At 36.4% G+C, this 27,636-nt stretch overlaps 1 protein-coding gene across 27 annotated transcripts in view; it reads left to right on the forward strand.

Moving 5' to 3' along the window:
• TRDN (triadin) overlaps positions 1–27,636 on the forward strand; it is a 386,030-nt gene that overhangs the window by 72,116 nt on the left and 286,278 nt on the right. For all 27 annotated transcript variants that reach the window (XM_070449854.1, XM_070449856.1, XM_070449855.1 and 24 more), the window contains exons 3-4: positions 8,806–8,970; positions 10,210–10,242. In XM_070449854.1, the coding sequence (XP_070305955.1) occupies positions 8,806–8,970; positions 10,210–10,242 (198 nt within the window). The remainder of the gene's footprint in view (positions 1–8,805; positions 8,971–10,209; positions 10,243–27,636) is intronic.

Below are 27,636 nucleotides of genomic sequence, written 5' to 3' on the forward strand. Positions count from 1 at the left end.
AATCGTGACAGCTTCTCCTCTTTGCAGAGGGAGGCTTGGAGGTCATACGACCGATGCAGTTTCTGTTGTGTTATCAGCCTTCCCAGGCCCCAGATTCCACTGCCTCCTTCACTTTTCACCTGGTTTTGGTTCCCAAGTGCCTCTTGTTCCCTGTTCAGACCCCAGCACCACAGGCATTAGTAAAAATCATTCATAATGTGGTGACTATTAGAAGTACCGTAGGGATTTTATGAATCCAGCTTTTTATATCACCATATTCTGAGGGTTATTCATTGAGGGTAAGGATAAAAGATTGTAAGGAATTTCAACCTCTCTATGCTATCTGTGTAAAAAATATAGTGGAAGGACTTATACACAAGAGACACTTGACTTTGAAGTTAAATTATTTACGTAATTCAGGGCAGGAGATTACATACAACTTTTCACAATGTTTTTATACTCTTAAAATATAATGTCTGTTATTGAGTATGGCATTGTCATGGTACTCATTTGTAAAAGATGTCATTTAAACACATCAAAATGAGATTTCATCATACACTTTTCTCTGCAAAAACATCTGAAAGATGCTGTATAGGAGCATCTCACAAATTACTCATGACTTAATTGTGTTCCTGCATGATAAGTCACTTTGGTCATGTCCGACTCTGTGTGACCCTGTGGACTGTAGCCCACAAGGCAGCTCTGTCCATGGGATTCTCCAGGCAAGAATACTGGAGTGGGTTGCCATGTCCTCCTCCAGGGGATCTTCCCCACCCAGGGATTGAACCCAGGTCTCTTACATCTAGTGGTAGGTGGGTTCCCTCCCAGCAGTGCCAACCCGGAGTTCCTTCTCAGAAAGGAACTGATCTAATATTTATATTTCTTGCTAAATGACCAAATGTAAATTAATACAAAAATCATTTTAATCTATATATTCAATTTCAAAGAAATATTGCGGCATAGGTTAAATTTCATATTTTTGTCCATGTGAGAATCTGTTACTTAATGCAAAGCATGTACTACAGTAGTTGAACTTAATTTTCTTTGGCCTCCACTCCATTTTATTATTATTTTTACCTTTGCTTCTTCCAAACCCATATCAGTCATATCCACTCCTATTAACTCTTCACTGTAAATCATTTTGAAGTGCTACTATAAGTGGTTTTAAGGAGAGGATATTAAAAAATGGGCTCTCAAAATACTTCTTGGATAGAAAAGCTATTTTTAGAAAAGCTATTTTAGGGCCACAATTTTTCACTATGTTGGTTAAAACAAAAGTGGCTTACTGGTTACCAAAATATCAGGTGTTATCTTTAGAACTGAAGCAGTAGTACAAATATATAGTTATTTGCTGAATTTTTCAAGAGGAAGTAATGGGAATATTTTGGAATTCCAATTAGTGTGAGTTTTACAAACTTCATTTGGAAGGATGTAAATACAGTTTAGAGGTTATATATGAAGGAATAATGTTGCTATATCAAATATTTCTTGAATTTTTGACCTCCTTGGATGTGTTGCTTCTCATTTCTTGTATTGGCATTATCTTCAATTTGAAATGAAATAGAGACTAGGAAAACAATAAACTTGCAGGAGAAAAAAGGAATGCAAAAGACTGTCAGAACTTGAATGGGTTTCCATTGTGATGATAACAGCTAAAGATGACAGTTCTGACATCATTGAGTTTAGCCAGATATGTTCAAGGCTGTTGGTCTAACTTGTGAGAAATTTGGACGTTACTTCACGCTGGACTTAGAACATTTACAATATAATATCTTGAGTAATCATCACTTTGATGAAGACAGTGACCTTTCTGCTGCTATTTAGTCACTCATTTTTAGTCATGTCTGATTCTTTGCGACCCCGTGGACCGTGGCCCACCGGGCTCCTCTGTCCATGGAACTCTCCAGGCAAGAATACTGGAGTGGGTTGCTATTCCTTTCTCCAGGGAATCTTCCTGACCCAGGGATCCAACCAGTCCTCCTGCATTGCAGGCAGATTCTTTACCACTGAGACATCAGGGAAGCCCAATAACCTTTCTAGTAGATGTGAAAGCACATGTTTTTGTTCATTATTTCTTAAATGTCTGTGCCTAGTATCAGTAATGCTGGAGACTCTGGGGCCCAAAAGAATCAGAGGGCAAGTAAATTCACTGAGTGCGCTTTGTTTCTAATGTGTCCTGGTTAAAAATAAGCTGAATCAGTATTTTGACTTTATATCCTTAGGAAGTAGTTGACTATTCTGAATGATGTAAAATCTCAAGTCTCAACTGTTTAACAAGAATTTGTGTTTTCTCAGTTACATTTCTGCATGATAAGAAGCCTAATAACATAGTGGAGACAACCATTATTATCTGACAGCATTCAGATCATTTTATCCTTTTGTCTAGTTTTTCTTCCCTGTGTTTCCCTTCCTCCACTGCTGGTGGGTGACTTGGGAATGGGAAATCACATCGATAGCTCTATTTTGCACTGGTAAAGTTCTAGGGAATTCTGTTTACCCTGAACAAAAACAGTAATATCTTGGTACATCAAGCAAAAATTATTGTGTAACTCAGAGCATATTAAATGATGCATAATTTGCTAATATTTTTCTTAACTTGATCAAAATTTCACCAACAGAGATGAAGTGTCCAAACACTTAATGGCAGAAAAGGAGAAGCTAGACATTTCAAATGTAATTATTTCTTTAGGTCTGGAATCACCACTATATATTATGAAATAACACCCCTCACATATCAAAACTAGATAGCAAGCCCATAAATGGCAGCGCTATGTTAATTACTGGGCTTCCCTGGTGGCTCAGAGATAAACAATCTGCATGCCAATGCAGGAGACACAGGTTTGATCCTTGAGTTGGGAAGAATCCCTGGGGAAGGAAATGGCAACCCACTACAGTATTCTTGCCTGGGAAATTCCATGGACAGAGGAACCTGTAGCCTACAGTCCATGGGGTTGCAAAGAGTTGGATGCCACTTTGTGACTAAACAACAGTGTTAATTATATTATGTTTAAGATATTTCATATAATAAATGCAAAATACTTTGTGTTAAAAGAATTTTATATTTTAGTCAACTTTGTATCGAGTACTAATATGTGTAAGATATACACATATGCATATATGTAAGTGAAATTTCTTTCTAACTTAGGTAGAAGTTAAAAAATCCTTAGCTCAGATTAGATCCAAATATTTAGATGTGAATATTTTCTGGGCGATAAGAGGCGGCACTAGTTGTTTCTTGAGTCCTGAGGAAAGCGGTGTTTGGATTTCGCAGACTCTGACAGTGTTGCCTGTGGGGACTAAGTGGGGGGGACGTGGGGACGAAGTGATCACAGGGTGATATTTATCACAGTGCACACTTACGGAGCAGTGCCACGCTGCGCTGCGCTGTGTGTGCTCCATGGTTTCTGACTCTCTGTGGCCCCATGGACTGTAGCTCACCAGGCTCCTCTGTCCTTGGAATTTTCCAGTCAAGAACAGTGGAATGGGTTGCCATTTCCTACTCCAGGGGATCTTCGCAAGCCAGCAATTGAACCTGTGCCTCCTGCATTTCCTGCATTGGCAGGCACTGAGCCACCTGGGAAGCCCAGACTGCCATATGTGTGACTGAGATGATTCTAAAAATTCAATCAGTTCAGTTCAGTTCAGTTGCTCAGTCATGTCCGACTCTTTGTGACCCCATGAACCGCAGCATGCCAGGCCTCCTTGTCCATCACCAACTCCCGGAGTCCACCCAGACCCATGTCCATCGAGTTGGTGATGCCATCCAACCATCTCATCCTCTGTCATCCCCCTCTCCTCCTGCCCCTCAATCTTTCCCAGCATCAGGGTCTTTTCCAGTGAGTCAGCTCTTCACATCAGGTGGCCAAATTATTGGAATTTCAGCTTCAACATCAGTCCTTCCAGTGCATACCCAGGACTGATCTCCTTTAGGATGGACTGGTTGGATCTCCTTGAAATTGAATTAATAATTATATAACATTTGCTACATATTTTACTATATTGTAGGTGCTTTACACCTAAGAGTTTATGTATAGTAAGGTTGAATGAAGCTCAATAAATAACATCTTTCAGAGACTTATGGGCAGAGGATCAGAAGATGCCTACAAGCTTGGTTGTAGGATGGTTCTCTGGCCATCCTGTGGAGTGACTCAGAGAGACACCGTTGCTCTTTCCTTCTTTAAGGAATGCAAGAGGTCGGCTTTATAGTTGGAGGGGTCACTCCTTTGGGGATGGATACCATGCAGTCAGGACTCAGGTCCCAAACATCCCAGGGGCTGCTGGAAATGACAGTTGTGCAACATGTGAAGAACTTGAGAAAGTTGAGATCATCCACGGTGCCTGCTGCTGAGGGGAGGAGAAGCCACTAAGCCCAGAGAGCAAACTGGAAAGAGCCCTTGGGCCATTCAAAATTCAAAGGCAATCTTGCTTCTCCCATAATGACATTGATTAGTCACCAGGCACTTTCCAGTGTGCTTTTTGAATGTATTATCTCATGTAATACTGATGTCAGCCTTGTGAAGTATTGGTACTCTTATTGTCATTTTTCATTCTAGCAAACTGAAGCACAGAGTACTTTGGTTTTGTATCATACTGTATAATACTGTTGGCCAGAATTGGACATATTATAAATTGAGGTATGTGAAGGCTGAATATAGAGACAACAGGCATAAGGGGTTGAGGTCTTAGCTTAGACCAGTGACTTCAGAAAAGGAGACATATCAATGAATTTTATAGATATGGCAAAAGTTAATTTTCTCAACACCACACAGCATGCAGGTGGCATAAACACTAGGACTAAGTCAGATGAATAAAGCACTCACTTAGTTGCCAAATTTAAGAGGCTCCAAACAACTCAGTAGTTAAGATGTCAGTATTTTAATACCATCTCTAATATTTAAAAACTAATGCAAAAATTTGGGATGAACAAAATTGTAAATAAAGACAGAAGCATTATTACTGATTTTTCCTTTTGTCTCTGTCTTCATTATTGCACAGTTCAGCACTAGATAGGAGAGCTGAACTTGAACACTTTCATTCTGAACTCAGAACCCGTGCTTGTAAATGTCATTTGCTGATGCTTCTCAGGATTTGAAAGTTAGAGAAGAGCCAATTATATGTAAGACTTATGGTCAAAGATAATGATGAAATCATAAACTTTGTTCTTCAGGAGTAAGGCAGAGAAAATGACTAATTTAATTTCCTGTGTATGTTCTCATTTAGAAATGAAGAATCTATATAGTTTGGCTTCAAAGACACTGGATGAATAAAAATCTTATTTAACTTAAAACCTTTCCTTGACTCTCTTGCATCTCTTGGCAGTCTTTTATCAGTGCCAAGAATCCAATTACTGATTATAAGGAGCCTTGCATTCAGTGGTATATTTTTCTGTAAGAAACATAAGAGACAATTAAAAGTGAGTTGAATATTGAGAAACAATTCTTATCTCATGTAACAGAAGCTCAGGAAGTAGGGAGATTATTCCAGGATCTCAGTGTCTCAGCAATGTCTTACTGAGATGTTGGATGAAAATACATCATACTCTAGAACCTATTTTGAATTCATGTTTTTGTTTGTTTGTTTGGTAGCAGTATTGTATAGTAGTTGAGTCATAATCTGAAGAGAGCAAAATCTGGTTCCGTTACTGACTAGCTATGTAGCCTTAGGCATCTTATTTACATTCCCTCTGTCTCAATTTTGTCCTTAAAATAGAGATACCTACCTCACCGGGTTTTTGAAAAGAATAAGTGAGTTAATGTACATTTAAGTTCTTAGAATGGAATCTGAAAGGTAATATATACCCTAAAAGTGTTAGCTACTACCATTTTTATGATTATATTTTTTATAGTGTATGTAATTTAACTCATGGAAACATGAGAGGTAGGAAAGTATGATTAAAAAAGAAGGCATCTATAAAAGGTTTAGTTGCATTGTATAATATTATTCCCACTGATGTAATTTGGATGTGATGTCTGAGAGAGGGAATCAGAATTAACACGAGGACTGCTATCTTTTTTGAGATATATCTATCCCTATATGTTTTTAAAGTTGTCGTTCATTTGACTGAAAATCAGAGGCTGGTCTCAAGCCAGCATTTTTTTCATAAAAATAACGCAGTTTGACAATTTTAGAACCCTACAATATGCATGTCTGCAAAGTGTATGTGTGTGTGTATGTGTATATATATATATACATATATAGTGAATTTAAGCATGAGGATAATTAAACTATCTATTTTGTTGGATTTTATTGTTAAGTTCCTCAGTGAACACTTAGAAAGAAGAGGAATGGAGAAATGGTCTCAATCTATTCAAATCATAAAAATCCCATTTGCAATATTCTTCCATTAGATATAAAATATACTGCTGCTAAAAATGCCTTTAATGGTGCCAGGACAATCCAGGTTCTTACATATAGTTCTTTTAAAATTCTCAATTGCAATTATAAAATTCCATTTCATTTCCTTTCTCTAAGGTTTAATCTCACCTTTCATAGTACCATGTCTTATTCACATGAAACCCTCCAGAATGCAGTGAAATAAGGTCCAAAGAGTAAAGTTATGCTGCCGTTGATTCATGGAAGTACATTTCCCTGGGACTAGTTGTAACTTGGCTTCCCTGTGATGGGCTGTGAATCCTCTGAAACAGAACATAAAATTAAAATTTTGCTCAGAAGTCTCCTCTCTCATATTATTTTCCCTCTCTATGGGATCTTACCCATCAGCATAAAAATAGAATATTCTTCCCTCTTGAACAATGCTAACAATGGAAACCCCACTATGGTTCCAGTCCTTCAACTATTGCCCGATCTCTGTCATTTACTTTACAGTAAAATATATTTATTATCTGTAAGTTCTTCCCATTTGGTCTTGAATGTATTTCACTGAAATTGCCTTTGAAGGTTACTAGTGACATCCTCATCATTAATAAAGTCTTAAGTTCTATTCTAAGTCTTTGTCTTTCTTGACTTATCAGCACCATTTGCCAACTGCTCACTTTATCCTCACTGAAACAATTTCTTGACTTGATCTCTAGTACATTACACTCTCTTTTTTTCTTTCCTCTCAATTAATCTGTCTCTGTCTCTCTGTCTCTGTCTATCTCTCATCCCTCCTTCTCAGAATTCATTGATGATTTTTCCTCGTCTCTCTGATTTGCCTATCTTCTTACTGTTGGATTGTTCCTAGTTCCACTTCCCTAGTGATCACATAGCTTTGAGTTTTTTCTATTCTCTGTTGAACTTCCAAGTTTCTATCTTCAACTAGGACTTCATTTTTGTAGATCATATAAAGCTATACAGATGTCTACATCTCCACCTAAAGGTCTAATTGACAACTCAAATTTAACACGTTTAAAAATTAGCTACTTAAATACTCTGCCAAACAAACCCTGTTTCTCTCTAGTTCTCCCCATTTCAGTAAACAGTAGTTTCATTCTTCCAGTTTCTCAATCCAAAAGCCTTGACGTTATTCTATACCTCTCTCTTTCTGTCACATCCAGCAGCCCATACTGTCAGTCTATGCCATCAATTCTGTCTTTTAAGTACATTCAGAATCCAATCACACCTCATCACACACAGTTACCACCCTCTGTATGGGTGATATAGAGATCACCATCTTCTTCCTCTTGGATTATAGATTGTTTCACTTGGCTCCTTACTTATCTTCCTGTTTCCAACCTGGCATTCTTTCAATCCTCAACATGGCAAATGAAGTTATATAAATCAAATCACTTTTTCCTCTGCTCAAACCTTCCAGTGATTTCCTATCTTAATCAGAGTAAAAGCTTCATTTTGGCATACTTAACCTTTAGATAGTATAATATGTTGATATAATTCTAGTCTCTTAAGATATCAAAGGAAGAGAATCCCTGAAAAGCTTAAGTAGTTTTTAAAATTAAGAAAGACATAAATCTAAAAGTTAATTATAGATTGTTGAAAATCAGATGCAACTCAGACCATATTTCTGGCTAGATCACATTTTCAATCAGATCTTAAAGACTACCCTTATTCCTTCAGAGCAATTTTCATGTAGCTAGAATGAGAATAACAACATGTTGGAAACCCATAATATGTCTATTTACTTGCTTGCATTTTTATTATTTAATCTTTCATTTTACAAACAGTTTATATCCCTTAGGATATAAGAAAGGGAAGATTTACAGACTTCAATTTTTTCCTAATACTATCCACTGAAGTTACTAGAAGATCAAATGCTTTTTTTTTATTTTTAGGTAATGGGATGTCTAACAAAGACAAAACAATTGAATCTAACTGAAACTTGATATGATTACTACCTTGACAATTCTAGATATTTCCTGATGTATCATAAATCATAATAAATGGACCTATCAATTTTACTTTAGTCACAGCTATCTTAGTCAACTCAGAACTTACTGTTTGTCTAAAAATTTACAGAGCCATTTTTCCATGATGTTTTTCCAGCACAGTATAGACCAACAATGATTTCTTCTGTTCCAGAACATCTGTAACTCAGGATTGCTACAATTTGGATAACATAATACAGACTACTTTAATTCATTCTTAATTTTTCCCTGTGCTGAACGCTTACTTGGATTGTAAACTTCTCAAGGGTAACCCTATAGTGTTTGGTACCAGATGTACCCAATAACATCTCTTTTTAATTGAACACACCTGTATACTATGACAAAAATTAGTTTCTTTTTATGAGCAAAAGAACTATTTCCAAGCAATATTTAAATTAACAAAATTAATATTTATTGTGTTAAAAGAATAAATCAGGAAAATCAGCTTTTTTTGGTTTCTTTGGGAATAATTGCAAAACTTTTCTTTGTTTTTAATTACTTTTAGCAAGCTCTATTTCCAAGATTGGCTCAGATCCTCTAAAACTTGTACATGATGCTGTGGAGGAAACCACCGACTGGGTCTATGGCTTCTTTTCTTTGCTGTCTGACATCATCTCATCTGAGGGCGATGAAGAAGATGATGATGATGGAGAGGAGGACACTGATAAAGGTACAAAGAGCACAGAGCCATCCAACTGCTGGGTCTGCTATTTGATATGTGTAATAGTAGTTCCCTGGTGGCTCAGACGGTAAAGTGTCTGTCTGCAAAGCTGGAGACCCGGGTTCAATCCCTGGGTCGGGAAGATCCCCTGGAGAAGGAAATGGCAACCCACTCCAGTATTCTTGTCTGGAAAATCCCATGGACAGAGGAGCCTGGTAGGCTATAGTCCATGGCATCGCAGAGTCAGACATGACTGAGCAACTTTAATTTACTTACTTACTTAAGTTTCTGCATAAATGCACACTTGGGTCAAGCTAAACCAAAATGAATACATTTCTGAGTGCAAATCGCCTATCAACAGGTTGCCAAACTCAGTAAATTGGTCTTTATGTGGCTTTCAACTTATAGATTATCTGCCATTATGGCAAAGATATCAAAATTAAATGCTATATTAGAGTACTACAGAGAGACTTATTAGGCAAACCTACAAAACCACAGTAGAAACTCACATTTATATGCTTTTTCAAGAAAGAAATAGTTATTATTTCCCAAGTTTGAAATAGCAATAGTAAGACTAAATATGCATATATATATGTTATACATAAAATTTGTATTCATAAATAGCTGAAAGCAATCCTACTAAAATCATGATGAAAGTAAATTGATTGAAACAAATGGAGGTAAATGTCACAGCAATTATGCAACTAACCTATTTACTCTCTGTTATATATAAATGAACAAAAGGAAATAACAAACTTAAACCACATGTAAACTTGTATTAAGTGGATGTGAAAAGAACAAGTACTGTGATTCTGCCTTTTAGATGACATTATTAAGATCAGCTTTACTCATCAGAACTTGCGTATTCAGCCTTGACTACCAGGAAAGCTCTTATTATTTTAGCCCTTTCTGTGACTTTGTCTAAATTTGTATTTGTTTGGCCTCTGTCAGAAGCTGAGATGAACAGCAGAGAACTGAAATGAGCATGATATACAAACCATAATGTGTAATTTGGATAACTGCCACAATTTTATTGAACTCATAAAAGTGAAACTATCTTAAATAAATGTACATAGGCAAAGTTTATATTAAAGCTTGGAATTTGGAAGGCAAAGTAATATATAGACTACTATTATCAAAATTAATAGATGTTTTATAAAAGAATGAACAAAAGCAAATGGGAAAATGAGAGGCAATTTTATGCTCTGCTGAAAATTTTTCTAATTTACTGTTTTTGTCTTCATTTAGGAGAAATAGAGGAGCCTCCCTTGAAAAAAAAAGGTTAGTTGTTTTACCTCTGCAAAAAAAAGTATTTTTTATGGTAATGTCGATTTTCACCATGACTCAAATAGATTTTACTTTGTTGTGGACTTAATTTGTTTTTTTTTTCTTTTTCTTCAGTTATTATCAGTATTTTATCCAATTTTAGAGGATAACTATAGGACAATGTGGCTGATATAATGTGAAGGAGAATAATCTTGGAGGCAGTATATATCATGTGTCCTCATAAAGCAATTGAATCATCTGAGTGTGGTTGGTTGTGGTTCGCAGGGATCCCTTGAAGGAATAATCAAGGTCTTCAGTCACTGAATGAAATGGTCACAAATCCAAAAGATGGGAGCAATATAACTGGGAAGGGGAGTTAGAACCATGAAGAAAAAGACTCAGAGATTTTACAGGAAGGGGTAGGAATTATGTCTAGAAGGAAGAATAGAAAGCAAAGTATAGTATCCTGAGGTTTATTTTGTATGAGAGAGAAACATAGAAATCACTCTTAATGCAGTTAGTTATTGTTCCACATAACTAATTGGAGAAGGAAATGGCAACGCACTCCAGTATCCTTGCCTGGGAAATCCCATGGAGAGAGGAGCCTGGCGGGCTACAGTCCATGGGGTGGCTAGAGTTGGACATGACTTAGCACCTAAGCCATTATTGTTCCACTACTGTTCCACATGCTGAGCAGTAGCTCTTGGGTGTATTTGTTACAGAGGGAAACTTGCTGGCTTCTATTGCTATCTCCCTAGACCTATTGTGAATGCAAACAGTAGGATGCAAATTTGGAGCTTTGGCCTTGCCTAACAGATGATGATCACCTCACTGTTTGGAATAAAATCTGCTTAGTGTATGTATGTAAATTTGGAAAATTTGAATTTATAACTTGTCCAATAAATGATAAATTAAGTAGTGAAACTCAAATGTGGGAATGCCATCTAGAAATGAAGTGTTTATGAAGCTATTGAGAGGAGAAATACTACTCACAAATCCGTGATGAGAACCCAAGAACTCAGACTTTGTCATCAAATCTGGGTTTCGAGGCTCTAGATTAGTTTATAAACTTCTTGGGATAAAAAGTTAAGTCTTTTTATAGCGGATCTCCAATGGATAGTGCACAGAACATAGTCAAAGTTTAATATAATGAGTTACTAGTCATAGTCTGGAAATTACAGTTTATGTATATATTTAGTCTGTTTAGATGTGGGAAAGAAGAGGACAAATGTTTTCCTACTTATAAATTAAATTCTATGAGAATATCATATAAGATCACATTTTTCATAAATCAATATCTAGTATTTAATATAGAATCTGTTCATTACTTTTGATTTGAATTTCCTGGTGGGATTATTTTAAAATTAAGTTTTATGAAATGTTTACCATAAATGTTAAATGCATATAAAGCTGTTCGTTGTTTCTTAAATTATTGCCTTACTTTACCAAATCAAGAGAGAAACTATTAAATAATTGTTTAGGATGTTTTTTTTAAATGTCAGTAATGATCATTAGTTCAAACAGTCTAAGGGATATGTATGTTTAAAACCATGTACACTAATGCCTTCAAGGATTACTAGAAAGAGAATTGACTAAAATCACCTGATATATTTTCTTAATATTATTGTTCACAGAGTTACATGAGAAAATGGACAATTAGAGAAACATGTTATACACCCTACCTTGTTACAGAACCTGTATAATAACAACCCTTAGTTGAAGTGGACCAAAGGAAATGTATTTCACTACAATTAACATATTTTATTTAGAACCTTTTCTTTTGTAGAATCGTCATAGAAATGAGTTTTTAATCAGCATGCAATATTTTGCAAAACATTTGTAATACATATTCTGCTTTTAAAAGCATATTTTTGTATTATTATTTGGGGAGAGATTCTATGAGCTTGTCTCTACCTCATGGATTATTTTATAAATTTCACATTTTAAAATTGCATTTTAAGAATTTTTTTATTGTTTTTATATAATATAGAATTATATTCTTTAAAAATACTTGATTTTCACCTGTCTAAATGAGTATTAATCTTTTCAGTAGTACTCTTTCCCATTCAGATAAATTGAATAATATTTAGCCATTTTATACTACCTAACTTATCAGGTTGTGGCATTGTTTATTTAACTGTCCTGTGTCTATATGAAACATTTTGTTTATATGTGCTAAAAATGTTGGTTTCATTTGTCCAGTTCTAGCTATTTTTACCAAAACGAAAATTCAACCACCTTGTTATTTATGAGTGGAGTTTGCGTTTCTAATTTGATAAGGAATAATTGTCCAGTCACATAATCTCAGGTTTACAGGATTGATTATTAAACAGGTTATTAATATGGATGATGCTTTAGAATCTGCTCCTCTGTGGTTTATGTTGTTATATCTAAATATAGCTTTAGGATATTAAATGTAGTACCTCAGTTCAGTTCAGTTCAGTCACTCAGTCATGTCTGACTCTTTGCGACCCCGTGGACTGCAGCACGCCAGGCTTCCCTGTCCATCACCAACTCCTGAAGCCTACTCAAACTCATGTCCATTGTGTCGGTGATGCCATCCAACCATCTCATCCTCTGTCATCCCCTTCTCCTCCTGCCTTCAACCTACTGTCTTTATATTCTTTACTCATATTTATTTTTCAGCTTGTCAAAATTTTTAAATATTATGTTCTGTTACCAAACACTCCAGGATGAGGATCAAAGACACCGAATCATTATAAAATGTGTATTTTTATCATTTGATTACTTAAAACTTCTAACTACGAAAACCAATAACATTGTAAATCACATATTCTAGAACAATTCCATGCTATGTATGGTGGTTGTGCTTTGTTTACCTGGAACCACCCTGTTCAGTAGCATTCTTCACAGCAGGGTAAACATGGACATGTTATCACCCAATCTTCTAAGGGATAAATAAGTGCCAATAGCATTAAAGGAATCAAATTAATTTGTATGCTTTCCTAAAACTGATCTGCCTGAGAACATCTCCAGAGTTATCAAATACTTAATCTATATTACAAAATAAAGAAGTGTTTTTCACCCATCATCAAATTGCTAGAATGCCAACCAAAGAAGCCAGTAGGCTGTCCTGTCCTGTCTTGCATGTATCTGCTAAAGGAGAGTGGTGGTGCTGATACTTAGTTGTTCTGTGTCATGGTGGGATGGTGTGAAGTCAAAAATAAGGTAGAGTCAGATACAGGCACAGTGACAAATTTCATTTCATGATTTTGCCTTTTATTTAGCTGAATAATGTGAAAGAATGCATTGCTCTTGAGGGAGAGTCCCTTGAGAACAAAACAAAAAGAATATCCATAGGAAATAAACACTGAAAGCTAAAAATGGCTTTTAAAAATTTAAAGGTGAGCAGTTCTTTTCAGTTATTTTCAATATTTGTTCCTAGGAAGTATGACTGCTTTAAAAAAAAGAAAGTACCTTGAAACAACCAAAGCAGTTTAACACTGATTCTTTTAAATATAACTGGATATTTTCTAAGGCAACCAAACTGTTAAAGACTTGTTGAATAAACCCATGGATGTCAAATTTCTGTGATTCATTTCAGACTAACTCTGAATAATTCAAAAAGAAATTTAAAACCTAATTTATGTAATTATATTGTGAAATATTTAATCTAATTGAAGTCAGACCTTATCATATTTTTTTAATATAAAATGCTTAATATTTTGTGAAGGGCATGGCAACCCACTTCAGTGTTCTTGCCTGGAGAATCCCATGGACAGAGGAGCCTAGCAGGCTACAGTTAGTGGGGTCACAAGAATCACACACGACTGAACCACTAACACTTTCATTGACAATAAATTAAATTATATACTATTTGCAGGACCAATTCACTGTGTGTGTGTTTATATATATATGAATGTATGTATATATATGTGGGCTTCCCTGGTGGCACAGTGGTAAAAAATCCCCCTGCCAGTGCAGGAGATACAGGGGATACAAGAGACATGGGTTCAATCCCTGGGTCAAGAAGATACCCTGGAGTAGGAAAAGGCAACCCATACCAGTATTCTTGCCTGGGAAATTCCATGGACAGAGGAGCCTGGCCGGCTACAGTCCAGGAGGTCACAGAGAGTCGGACATGACTAAGTGACTGAGCACATACACATACACACACTCGTATATATATACATAATACATTATGTAACATTTATTTATTATATGTATTTTCTACCTCCTATTAACAAAAAACTCACTATGTGTTAGTTGCTCAATAAATATATGTAAGTGTATGGATTTAATATATATTCTCTTTAACCTATAAATTTTTTCATGATATCTAACAAAATTATTGGAGTTATTTCTTTTATGTTTAAAACTTTAAAAATTATTCCCTAAAGTGAAGCATCAGAATTTAGTATCCTCCTCACATATATATTTCAGGAATATCAAACTTTCAAAAAGACTCTTAGCTTTATAAACAGTTCAAAATTTTACCTGACATTAATTCAAATAAAATAATGTGCAGGAGAATAATGATTTGTCTTGTTTTATAATTTATTGTAAAGTGAACTTATATTAAATCCAAATAATTTAAACATTTTCATCTATTTTTAATAATTTATCTTCCATGTATGTTACAAAATTTATTGCTAATAATTTCCTAAAATACCTGCTAAAATTGTTTTTGAACTGAAAAGCAAAATTATATTTTTTTTGACAAGGAGTAAGTTTGATTTTTTCCATGTCCAGTTCTAACTGTTGCTTCCTGACCTGCATACAGTTAGAACTGGACATGGAACAAATCAAACTAACTCCTTGTCAAAAAAAAAAACAAAAACAGACTGGTTCCAAATAGGAAAAGGAGTATGTCAAAGCTGTATATTGTCACCCTGCTTATTTAATTTATATGCAGAATGCATCATGAGAAATGCTGGGCTGGATGAAACACAAGCTGGAATCAAGATTGCCAGGAGAAATATCAATAACCTCAGATATGCACCTGACACCACCCTTATGGCAGAAAGTGAAGAAGAACTAAAGAGCCTCTTGGTAAAAAAAAAAAAATAAATAAATAAATAAATAAAGAGCCTCTTAGTGAAAGTGAAAGAGGAGAATGAAAAAGTTGCCTTAAAGCTCAACATTCAGAAAACTAAGATCATAGCATCTGGTCCCATCACTTCATGGCAAATAGATGGGGAAACAGTGGGAACAGTGGCTGACTTTATTTTTGGGGAGTCTCCAAAATCACTGCAGATGGTGATTGCAGTCATGATATTAAAAAACGCTTACTCCTTGGAAGAAAAGTTGTGACCAACCTAGACAGCATATTAAAAAGCAGAGACATTACTTTGTCAACAAAGGTCTGTCTAGTCAAGGCTATGGTTTTTCCAGTGGTCATGTATGGATGTGAGAGTTGGACTATAAAGAAAGCTAAGTGCTGAAGAACTGATGCTTTTGAACTGTGGTGTTGAAGACTCTTGAGAATCCCTTGGACTGCAAGGAGATCTAACCATTCCATCGTAAAGGAGATCAGTCCTGGGTGTTCATTGGAAGGACTGATGCTGAAGCTGAAACTCCAGTACTTTGGCCACCTGATGTGAAGAGCTGACTCATTGGAAAAGACCCTGATGCTGGGAAAGACTGAGAGGAGGAGGAGAAGGGGACAACAGAGGATGAGATGGTTGGAAGGCATCACCGACTCAATGGATGTGGGTTTGGGTGGACTCCAGGAGTTGGTGATGGACAAGGAGGCCTGCCGTGCTGTGGTTCATGGGGTTGCAGAGAGTCGGACACAACTGAGCAACTGAACTGAACTGACCTGAACTGAAGTTTGATTTGAGTAAGAAAACAAAGGCTGACTTTGCCCATTGGTTAACATAGCAAACATTTTCCATTAGTTAAGCTAGCAAACATTTTCCATAAATTAAGTGGGCAGCAGCACCAAAGTTTAGATGAAATATACCCACAGCAAAAATTACATCTGAAACATAAAGCAATATCACTTTTTCAAAAATTATTACAGTTTACATATTTATTGAGTTATAATTAACATACAACATTATGTTAATACAACTTAGTGATTCATTGTTTTTATGCGTTATGAAATGATCACTGAAGTAAAACCAGTTATTATTCACTGCTGTACAAAGTCATAACAATATTGGCTATATTCCCTATGTGTACACTATATTCCTATGATCATTTGTTTTACATTAGAGGTTTGTACCTCTTAATCTCTTTCATCTATTCCAATTGGCCCTCGCCCCCTGCCTCCCCCTTTTAGTCTCAAGTTTGTTCTGTCTGTTGGAATCTAAAACACAAACAAAACATAGTAGAAACAACAAAAACCAAGCTTTTTTAAAAAAATTTTATATAGTGCCAAAAACATTTAAAATATGTAATAAACATTAATGCATTCATGAATAAAAAAAAAAGAATGGGCAGAGGAGTTAAATAAACAATGTTTTTAAAACAAAGTTTAAAATATGTGTCTATTTAGCATAGGCATCTTAGCATTTTTCTGTTTCTTTTTCAAAAGTAAAATACTGATTTCTCTCAAACCTAACTGATTTTTCTTTCATATTCTATATTAGCATTCATATGATACTGACTTTTGAGATTGCATAAGCATTCATAAAAAGTATAATTTTTGTTGAGGATAAAGCTTTTTAACTTTTTTGTACTAACATGTCTAAGTACAACATAATGGATTATACTTATCTCTTTTTACAGTTAATTTTAACTTAAACCTTAGTCTGTAATAAGTCTGTATATAATAATAATCATTGCAGCATTTATGGTCCTTGAAATATGTGATTTTAGGAGACAATAATTGTCTCTTAACAAGAAACTACATCTTATAATGTTATTTCTTGACATTCAGCTTTAAAGGTAAGGCAGCGCACTTTTAGTCTTTCAGAACTATATATACTCGTTTTGGGGGGAAGGAAAAATTGGTCTTCAATTTTAGGGACATAGAGGCTGTATGAGATAAATCATCACCTGCCTTTAAAGAAAGAACCCAAATCCCCTCTATATTATGTTGAATTTCCTTTTTTCCAAACTGTTTGCTCTATGAACCAAGGAGCGTCTTGAAGTTTGAACAGGATTCAAATATGAAGGCTGATATTCTGTGAGATTGTTCCTGATGCATGCCAATGGCAGAGAAAGAGGCTCTTCTTAGAGCAAAACAAATTACATCTCCTTATAATCGTGTTTTAAAATTTCCCTAAAGCTCCTGGGGTTGAAAGAGTCCAGTAAATTTAAACTCAGTTCTTTCATTGTGTATTTTTCTCACTTTATTGAAATCTGCAATAGCTCTTTGCAGTCAGGGTGAATAAGAGAGAGCCAGGAAATTTGAGTATCATAAATATTCAAGACTCTAGGATTAGGCCATTCAGAAGGTTGTATCACGTCATCAGGAGTAAGATAGATGGACACGTTTCTGTGCCAGAAATTTCAATGCATCAATCTTTGCTGGCAGCTTCGGTGCCTTATACCAGGCTGAACATAAAGTGTCTGAAAAATACTGTGCATGAAAAAAGGAGGGAGAATGGAAAGGTGACTAAACTTGTTAAAATTCATAGCCCCAGAATATTGGTTACCAGGTTGGCCCTAGTAACACTGTTAAGTATATACATTTATCTTTGGACTGCTTATCTAAATAAGTCTAGATCAAAACTCAGCTCCATTACTGCACTACTGCATATTCCCCTTAGGCTGCAGAAGGAACTCAATGCTTTATCTTCTGCTTGTCTTTTCCAATATTGATCAGGCCTGTGAAGACAGGAGGCAAAACCCGGAGAACAGACAGTGGGCCTGGAGATGGGATTAGAATGAAAAAGACTGAGGAGGCTGAGGTAAAGTGAGATCTGATAAATGATCCAGAGATTCACTTTGCTAGGGAGTTGTAGCTGTAGCGAATTGTGGATCCAAAAGAGCTCATTTCTACCAAGGCAAGCAAACTGGAACTAGAATGGTAGATATAATGCTAGTAACACTGGAGCTTAAAGGAGCAAGCATGTTAAAGCAAACGATTAAATTTTGGTGCCAACATCACAGAGAATAAAAAGGCTGAGACAGCTCAGCTGTGGTCTAACCATTTTAAGTAGTTCCTTTTGGAAATAAGATTGGATCAGTAATTTAAGAGTCTATGAGTGAGAATAAAATTTGAGATGCCAAGGGAATATTTCACGCAAAGATGGGCACAATAAAGGACAGAAATCGCAGGGACTTAGAAACAGAAGATACTAAGAAGAGGTGGCAAGAGTACACAGAAGAACTGCACAAAAAAGGCCTTCACAACCCAGATAACCATGATGGTGTGATCACCCACCTAGACCAGGCATCCTGGAATGTGAAGTCAAGTGGACCTTAGGAAGCGTCAGTACAAACAAAGCTAGTGGAGGTGATGGAATTCTAGTTGAGCTATTTCACATCCTAAAAGATGATGCTGTGAAAATGCTGCACTCAATATGCCAACAAATTTGGAAAACTCAGCAGTGGCCACAGGACTGGAAAAGGTCAGTTTTCATACCAATCCCAAAGAAAGGCAATGCCAAAGAATGTTCAAACTACCATGCAATTGCACTCATCTCACATGCTAGCAAAGTAATGCTCAAAATTCTCCAAGTCAGATTTCAACAGTACGTGAAACGTGAATTTCCAGGTGTTCAAGCTGAATTTAGAAAAGGCAGAGGAACCAGGGATCAAATTGCCAACATCCTTTGGATCATCGAGAAAGCAAGAGAGTGCCAGAAAAACATCTACTTCTGATTTATTGACTATGCCAAAGCCTTTGACTGTGTGGATCACAATAAACTGTGGAAAATTCTGAAAGAGATGGGAATTCCAGACCACCTGACCTGCCTCCTAAGAAATCTATGTGCAGGTCAAGAAGCAACAGTTAAAACTGGACATGGAACAACAGATTGGTTCCAAATCGGGAAGGGAGTCCATCAAGGCTATATATGGTCACCCTGCTTATTTAACTTATATGCAGAGTACATCATGCAAAATGCCGGGCTGGATGAAACACAAGCTGGAGTCAAGATTGCCAGGAGAAATATCAATAACCTCAGATATGCAGATGACACCACCCTTATGGCAAAAAGTGGAGAAGAATTAAAGAGCCTCTTAATGAAAGTGAAAGAGTAGAGTGAAAAAGTTGGCTTAAAACTCAACATTCAGAAAATTAAGATCATGGCATTTGGTCCCATCACTTCATGGCAAATAGATGGGGAAATAATGGAAACAGTGAGAGACTTTGTTTTTTGGGTTCCAAAATCTTTGCAGATGGTGACTGCAGCCATGAATTTAAAATATGCTTACTCCTTGGAAGAAAAGCTGTGACCAACCTAGACAGCATATTAGAAAGCAGAGATATACTTTGCCGAAATAGGTTCATGTAGTCAAAGCTATGGTTTTTCCAGTAGTCATGTATGGATGTGAGAGTTGGAATACAAAGAAAGCTGAGCGCTGAAGAATTGATGCTTTTGAACTGTAGTGCTGGAGTCCCTTGGACTGCAAGGAGATCAAACCAGTGGATCCTAAAGGAAATCAGTCCTGAATATTCATTGGAAGGACAGATGCTGAGCTTGAAACTCCAACACTTTGGCCACGTGATGTGAAGAACAGACTCATTGGAAAAGACCCTGTTGTTCAGAAAGATTGAAGGGGACAACAAAAGATGAGATGGTTGAATGGCATCACTGACTCCATGGACATGAATTTGAGCAAGCTCCCGGAGTTTGTGAAAGACAGGGAAGCCTGTCATGCTGCAGCCCATGAGGTTGCAAAGAGTCAGACGCAGCTGAGCAGCTGAACTGGGTGAGAGCGTGTTAGGTTTATACGTTTTCTCGATTCTTCTCTCTTCAATTCTGCATGTTCCCTCTTTCAACATCATGAGACACTAAGGTGCTGCATTGAATTGTCAGCAGTTTGCTAAAAGTTTTACCTATTCCAGGTTATGTTTTTCCTTTTAGAAAGGTTTGTTGAAAAATGCAGCAAATGATTTAAAAAAAAGCAAAGCAGAAAAACCATCAGGGATTCTGAACTCTGCATCAGATTCAAATGTTGTCCTAATTAAACTTATTTTTTCCACAAGAGACTAAAGCCCATTTCAGACTGGCTTACTGGAAAAGGTTATTGGTTCAAGTGACTAAAATTTACAAAGGTAGAACTGGCTTTAGGGATGTCTAGATACAGCTTTTTATATGGTGTTATTAGTGAATCTTTTCTTCTCATTTACTGATTCTGCTTTCCTTTATCTGCTTTGTTTGCTTGATTCTCTGGCAACCTTTCCTGTCCTGGTTGCGATTATGGTTACCAGAAACTTGAGGCCAAAATTACTTACTTTAACAACTCTGGAGAGGAGCTTGTGCTATTTCCCATCTGTTTCAGCCAAAGCAATGTAGTTGACTCATTGATCTATATTGAGTAACATACTCTTATTACAAGCAATCAAGGGGTCAGGGATGTGCAACAAGAACTTTGTCAAGACCTAGGGAATAGACCCACTCTTGAAACTAAAAATTAGGTTTGTGTGTTTAGTCACCCAGTTGTGTTCGACTCTGTGAAAATTAGGTTTAGTATCACCCAAATACTTGTACTGATATTGGAAAAGGATTAGTTCCTAAGACTAAAAGAGGGTCACTGTTATAAAAATTGATTCCATCAGGAAAGTTACAAATGTCCAAAATACCTAATTTTTACTTTTATTTTTATTTTTAATTTGAAATCCCAGATCACTTCCAACCTCAGAATTTCCAGAGTTTGAGTTGTATTTTTTTAAATCTCCACAGTGTACTTCTAATGCACACTCAGGGTGAGAACCTTGCAACCCAATGATTAATTCTAAAAATAAGAGGTTTGGGGGATTCCCTGGTGATTGAGTAGTTAGAGCTTGCTGCTTTCACTGTCAGGGCCTGGGTTCAATCCCTGCTTGGGGAACTAAGATCCTCCAAGCCATGAGGCAAAGTCAAAAAAAAAAAAAAAAAATTAAAAATTAAGAGGTTTTGGTGGCTTAGCTGGTGAAGAATTTGCCTGCAATGCAGGAGACCCGGGTTTGATCCTTGGGTCTGGAAGATCCCCTGGAGAAGCAAATGGCTATCCACTACAATATTCTTGCCTAGAAAATTCCATGGACAGAGGGGTCTGGCGGGCTACAGTCTATGGAGTTGCAAAGATTCAGACATGAATGAGCAACTAACATGTGTTGTGATACCAGTAAGGGAGACAGTTGAGGCTAAGTGGATAGCTGCATATTTTGTTTACACATAGTGACTGTTTTTGTATATGAATTTGTTGTTAAGAAAATACTAAATTGCGAAGGATAAAATAAAAACTAATTCTATATCATTGTTGCATTGACCTAGATCATTGAAATAACTGTTGATAATTGATGCCCATCATAATTGATGCACATCAGCATTTTGAACATGACTGAGATAGCCTCAAATAAACACAACAAAAAGATGTTTGTGTGAGTTCCCTTTCTGCTATTAACCTACTATGGTTAAATTACTTAACCTCAGTGGTTCTCAGTTCTCACATCTGTAAAACAAAGATGCTAGATTTACAGATGCCCAGGTCCTTTCCACCTATGATATTTTTTTATTCCATTGTTGAATTGTGCAGTCATATGTTAATAATTTTTCTAAGGGTTTCAACTGGACTAGGACCTTGTGACTCAAAATGTGCTTAATGGGACAGTAGTTTTAGCATCAGCTGGGATTTAGGAATGCAGAACCAGGCTCCATCTAGACCAAATGATTCAGAATCTATATTTTAAGAAAATTCCCCAGGCAAGTCATATTCCCATTAAAATTTAAGGAATATTGGTTTAGACAGTAGGTTCTACTTCTGACTGTGGTTCTGAAACTACTTCAGAGTTAATTTAAATTGGAGATTCCTAAAAGGTTTCTCACCATGAAAAACACATTACATTTGTGCTACAGCTAGGAATATGTTTTAAAATTTCTCCAGATGATTTTGACATATAGCCACATTGGTCTTATCTAGTATATCATCAAACATGAAATACACATATGAACCAAGCCAAAACTTATCCAAATCTGTAAACTCCACCAGTAATTATCTTCAAAAAGGTATTATTTAATCATTTCCACCTCTGTCTGGTTTATGAACACATGGGAAACAGTTTCTTATTTTATTTTGTTGTTGTTCAGTCATAAAGTCCTGTCTAACTCTGTGACCCCATTGCCTGCAGCACACCAGGCTTTTCTGTCCTCCACTATCTCTCAGAGTTTGCCAAAATTCATGTCTATTAAGTTGGTGATGATATCTAACTATCTCATCTTCTGCCATCCCTTCTCCTTTTGCCTCTAGTCTACCCAGCATCAAGGTCTTTTCCAATGAGTAGGCGCTTCACATCAGGTGGCCAAAGTATTGGAGCTTCAGCATTGGAGCAACAGTCCTTCCAGTGAATATTCAGAGTTGATTTCCTTTAGAATTGACTGGTTTGATCTCCTTGCAGTACAAGAGACTCTAAAGAGTCTTCTCCAGCACCGCAATTCAAAAAACATCCGTTCTCCAATGCTCAGTCTTCTTTATGGTCCAATTCTCACACTCATACCTGACTACTGGAAAAACCATAGCTCTGACTATAAGGACATGTGTCAGCAAAGTGATGTCTCTGCTTTTTAATACACTGTCTAGGATTGTCATAGCTTTCCTTCCAAGGAGCAAGCATCTTTTAAATTCATAGTCACAATGTCCAGAGTGATCTTGGAACCCAAGAAAATAAAATTTGTCATTGCTTCTCCTTATTCCCCTTCTATTTTCCATGAAGTGATGATACTGGATGCATGATCTTAACTTTTTGAATGTTGAGTTTTAAGCCAGCTTTTTTGCTCTCTTCTTTCACCCTCATCAGGAGGCTCTTTAGTTCCTCTTCACTTTCTGCCATAAGAGTGATATCAGCTGCATATCTAAGGTTGTTGATAGTTCTCTCAGCAATCTTGATTCCAGCTTGTGATTCCTCTAGCCCTTTATTTCACATGATGTACTCTGCATATGAGTTAAATAAGCAGATTAACAATAGATAGCCTTGCCATACTCTTTTCCCAATTTGGAACCAGTCAGTTTTTCTATGTCCAGTTCTAGCTGTTGCTTCTTGACCCGCATACAGGTTTTTCAAGAGACAGGTAATGTGGTCTGGTACTCCTGTCTCTTTAAGAATTTTCCTCAGTTTTCCTTTGACTGATCCACAAAGTCAAAGGCTTTTGCATTGTTAATGAAACAAATTTTTTTTTTTTTGGGAATTCCCTTTCTTTCTTCATGATCCAACAAATGTTGGCAACTTCATCTTTGGTTCCTCTGCCTTTTCTAAACCCAGCTTATACATCCGGATGTTCTCAGTTCACATACTGCTGAAGCCTAGCTGGAAGGATTTTGAGCATTACCTTGCTAGGATGCAAAAGAGCACAATGGTTTGCTAGTTTGAACATTCTTTGGCATTGCCTTTCTTTGGGATTGGAATGAAAACTGACCTTTTCCAGCCCTGTGAGCACTGCTGAATTTTCCAAATTTGCTGACTTTTTGAGTCCAGTACTTTAATAGCATTGTCTTTTAGGATTTTAAATAGCTCAGCTGAAATTTCATCAGCTCCACTAATTTTGCTCATAGTAATGCTTCCTAAGGCCCACTTGATTTCACATTCCAGGATGTCTGGCTCTAGGTGAATGAACACACCGTCGTGGTTACCCAGGTCATTAAGACCTTTTTTGTATAGCTGTGTATTCTTGCCACTTCTTCTTAATATCTTCTGCTTCTGTTAAGCCCTTACCAATTCTGTTCTTTATTGTGCCCATCCTTACATGAAATATTCCCTTGATATCTCCAGTTTTCATGAAGAGATCTCTAGTCTTTCCCATTCTATTGTTTTGTTCAATTTCTTTGCATTTTTTCATTTAAGAAGGGCTTCTTATGTCTCCTTGACATTCTCTGGAACTCTGAATTCAGTTGAGGATATCATTCCCTTGCCTTTTGCTTCTCTTCTCTTTCCTATTTGTAAAGCCTCTTCAGATAACCATTTTGCTTGGTTGAATTTCTTTTTTCTTGGAGATGGCTTTGGTCACCGCCTCCTGTACAGTGTTACCAACCTTGTTCTTAGTTCTTTAGATACTCTGTCTAGCAGATCTAATCTCCTAAATCCATTCATCACTTTCACTGCATAATCATAAGGGGGTTGATTTAGGTCATACCTGAATGGCCTAGGGATTTTCCCTACTTTTTCAATTAAAGCCTGAATTTTGCAATGAGAACCTCATGATCTGAGCCACAGTCAGCTACAGATTTTGTTTTTGCTGACTATATACAGCTTCTCTGTCTTCGGCTATGAAGAATATAATCAATCTGATTTAAGTATTGACCATTTGGTGATGTCATCTCTTGTGTTGTTGGAGAAGGGTGTTTGCTATGACCAGTGTGTTCTCTTGACATAACTGTGAGCCTTTGCCCTACTTCATTTTGTACTCCAAGGCAAACTTGTCTGTTACTCCAGATATCTCTTGACTTCCTAGTTTTGCATTCCAATCTCCTGAGATGAAAAAGACATCTTTTTTTGGTGTTACTTCTAGAAGGTCTTGTAGGTCTGCATGTGTGCCTGTGTGCTAAGTCATTTCTGTCATGTCCAACTCTGCAACCCTATGGACTGTAGCCCGCCAGGCTCCTCTGTCCATGGGATTCTCCAGGCAAGAATGCTGGAGTGGATTACCATTCCCTTCTCCAGGGGATCTTCCTAACCCAGGGACTGAACCTGAGTCTCCTGCAGCTCCTGCATTGCAGGCAGATTCTTTACCACTGTGCCACTAGGGAAGCCCCATAAGTCTTCATAAAATTTCAGGTTCTTCAGCATCAGTGGTTGCAGCATAGACTTGGATTACTGTAATGTTGAATGGTTTGCCTTGGAAACGAAGTGAGGTCATTCTGTCTTTTTTCAGATTGCACCCAAGTACTGCATTTTGGACTATGAGGGCTGCTCCATTTCTTCTAAGGGATTCTCACCCACAGTAGTATATATAATTGTCAGCTGAATTAAATTCACCCATTCCTGTCCATTTTAATTCACTGATTCTTAAGAAGTCAATGTTCAATCTTGCCATCTCCTCCTTAACCACATCTAATTTACCTTAGTTCATGAACCTAACATTCCAGGTTCCTATGCAATATTGTTCTTTACAGCATCAGACTACTTTCACCACCAGACACATCCACAGCTGAGCACCGTTTCTGCTTTGGCCCAACTGCTTCATTCTTTCTGGAGCTATTAGTAATTGCTCTTTGCTCTTCCCCAGTAGCATTTGGACACATTCTTACTTAGGAGTGCTCATCTTCTGATGTCATGTCTTTTTGTCTTTTTATATTGTTCATGGTGTTCTCCAGGCAAGAATACTAGAGTGGGTGGCCATTTCCTGCTCGAGTCAACCATGTTTTGTCAGAACTTGTCACTATGATCCATCCATCTGGCTGGCTCTGTATGGCATGGCTCATAGCTTCATTGAGTTATATAAGCCCTTTCATCATGACAAGGCTGTGATCCATGAAGGTGTTCTCATTTTATAAATGGGGAAAATAAAATTTGCAGAGAAAAATAGGGAAAATACAAATCAGAGAGGAAAAATGAATTAACCAGAAATTACTGGGTTTTTGTGGAACAGGAAATGGCAACCCACTCCAGTGTTCTTGCCTGGAGAATTCCATGGACAGAGAAGCCTGGCAAGCTACAGTCCATGGGGTCGCAGAGTCAGACATGACTGAGCAACTCACACACACACACACACACACACACACACACACTGGGTTTATGGGAAAAATGAGATTGCACACACACATATATATATATGTTTTGCAATTTTTATAGGGGTCAATACTATGCAGTGCTGAGATTATTCCTTTTCTTGAAAAAGTTTTGCTTATTTTAGAAAATTTTGCCAAGTAATCAAACATTCAAACATACTAAAATAGGGTTATATATGTTTATATATATGTATATATGTATGTATGGGCTTCAATAACCCTGAAGGAAACTGTCCTCAATATTTGCCTATCACTATACCTGGAATGTTTCCTCACTTTTTCAAAAACACTAGATGCATTAAGAAGGAGAAAGTATTCTTTTTCACCCTTCATTAATGGTTAGTAGTGCACTTTCCTAAAAATTTTTGTTTATCATTGCACTGGAAAATTATGAGAATCATTAAAATACAAATAGCTACACATCATTTGGTATATTTATATAAAATACTGAGAATTCAGCACAATATTCTCCTTCAGCATTCCTTAACTAGCCACTAAAGAGGTAACTAAATTTGTTCAGTTATTTTTCTGAACTTTTGTGTCCTAATAACAATTGGCAAAATCTTACAAGTGTAGATTCCAGGTTCAAGTGAATAAATAATTTGAATTTTTAATATTAAAATAAAAATTATAAAAAGATATTTTATATTGTCTAGCATTTGTGGGATATATTGAGAAAACATCTTGACAAAAGGCATTTAAAATCCACAACCCTCAGAGCAATTTAACAAACTGGGTTGTTATCTAAAAGAATTAGGATGGTTGCCTTGGTGACAGAGATTTTTCTTTCAATTTCTTGAGTCTGTCATTTTAAAATCTTGAATAGATAATATTTTTAATTTATTAACAGTGTGTCATATAGAGAAAAAAATTGTGTGCTTTAAACTATCCATGTAAGACTTAAACACATTTATAAACTGTTCAACAATAAACTGTGTTATGATTGTAAGTAGAATAACAATTTATAATAAGTAAAATACATGTAATATAAAAAAATAATTCAGAAAGTCTTCACTGCAGTAAACTCACTCTTAGGACTTATTTAGGATAATCTATTTTACTAATTCTGGTCCCATTGGTTGCTGCTGCTGTCAACCTTCCTATTTGTTTTTTGTACATATGGCCTCTCTTCCTAAGTTAAATGTGAGCGCCAAGCTCAGAGAGTCTTGGGAAAATTGGTTAGTCTGTGATTAACACTGCACCCTGGGAGATGTAGAGCTTAGATAAATACATTTTGATAGAATTAAATAGCCTGAAGATGAAGAAGGATAACCAAACCAATGAAACAAATTTTCATTTCTCATTGGGAGTTTTAAAGATTTTGGCTACTATGTGCTGCATGTTCCTGAGGAGAACCAGAAAATTCACCATTATACATAGAAGTTCCACTTTGGGCCACCAGGAAGATCACGAAAATTTATATCTGTCCTCTCAGGTATCCAACAGAAATATATACAACAAATACCAACGTGTCACTCTTCTACATATACAATACCATAAATATATAAGCAGTGTTATTACACAAAATAATGCACATTATCACTTAAATGCCATAATCACAAATAGGAAAAACTGAAATGAAATATTCCTTAATATGCAGACCAAAAGAAATAGAAATTTTTACCC

The sequence above is a fragment of the Odocoileus virginianus genome, chromosome 19, assembly GCF_023699985.2.
Source record: "Odocoileus virginianus isolate 20LAN1187 ecotype Illinois chromosome 19, Ovbor_1.2, whole genome shotgun sequence".
NCBI lineage: Eukaryota > Metazoa > Chordata > Mammalia > Artiodactyla > Cervidae > Odocoileus > Odocoileus virginianus.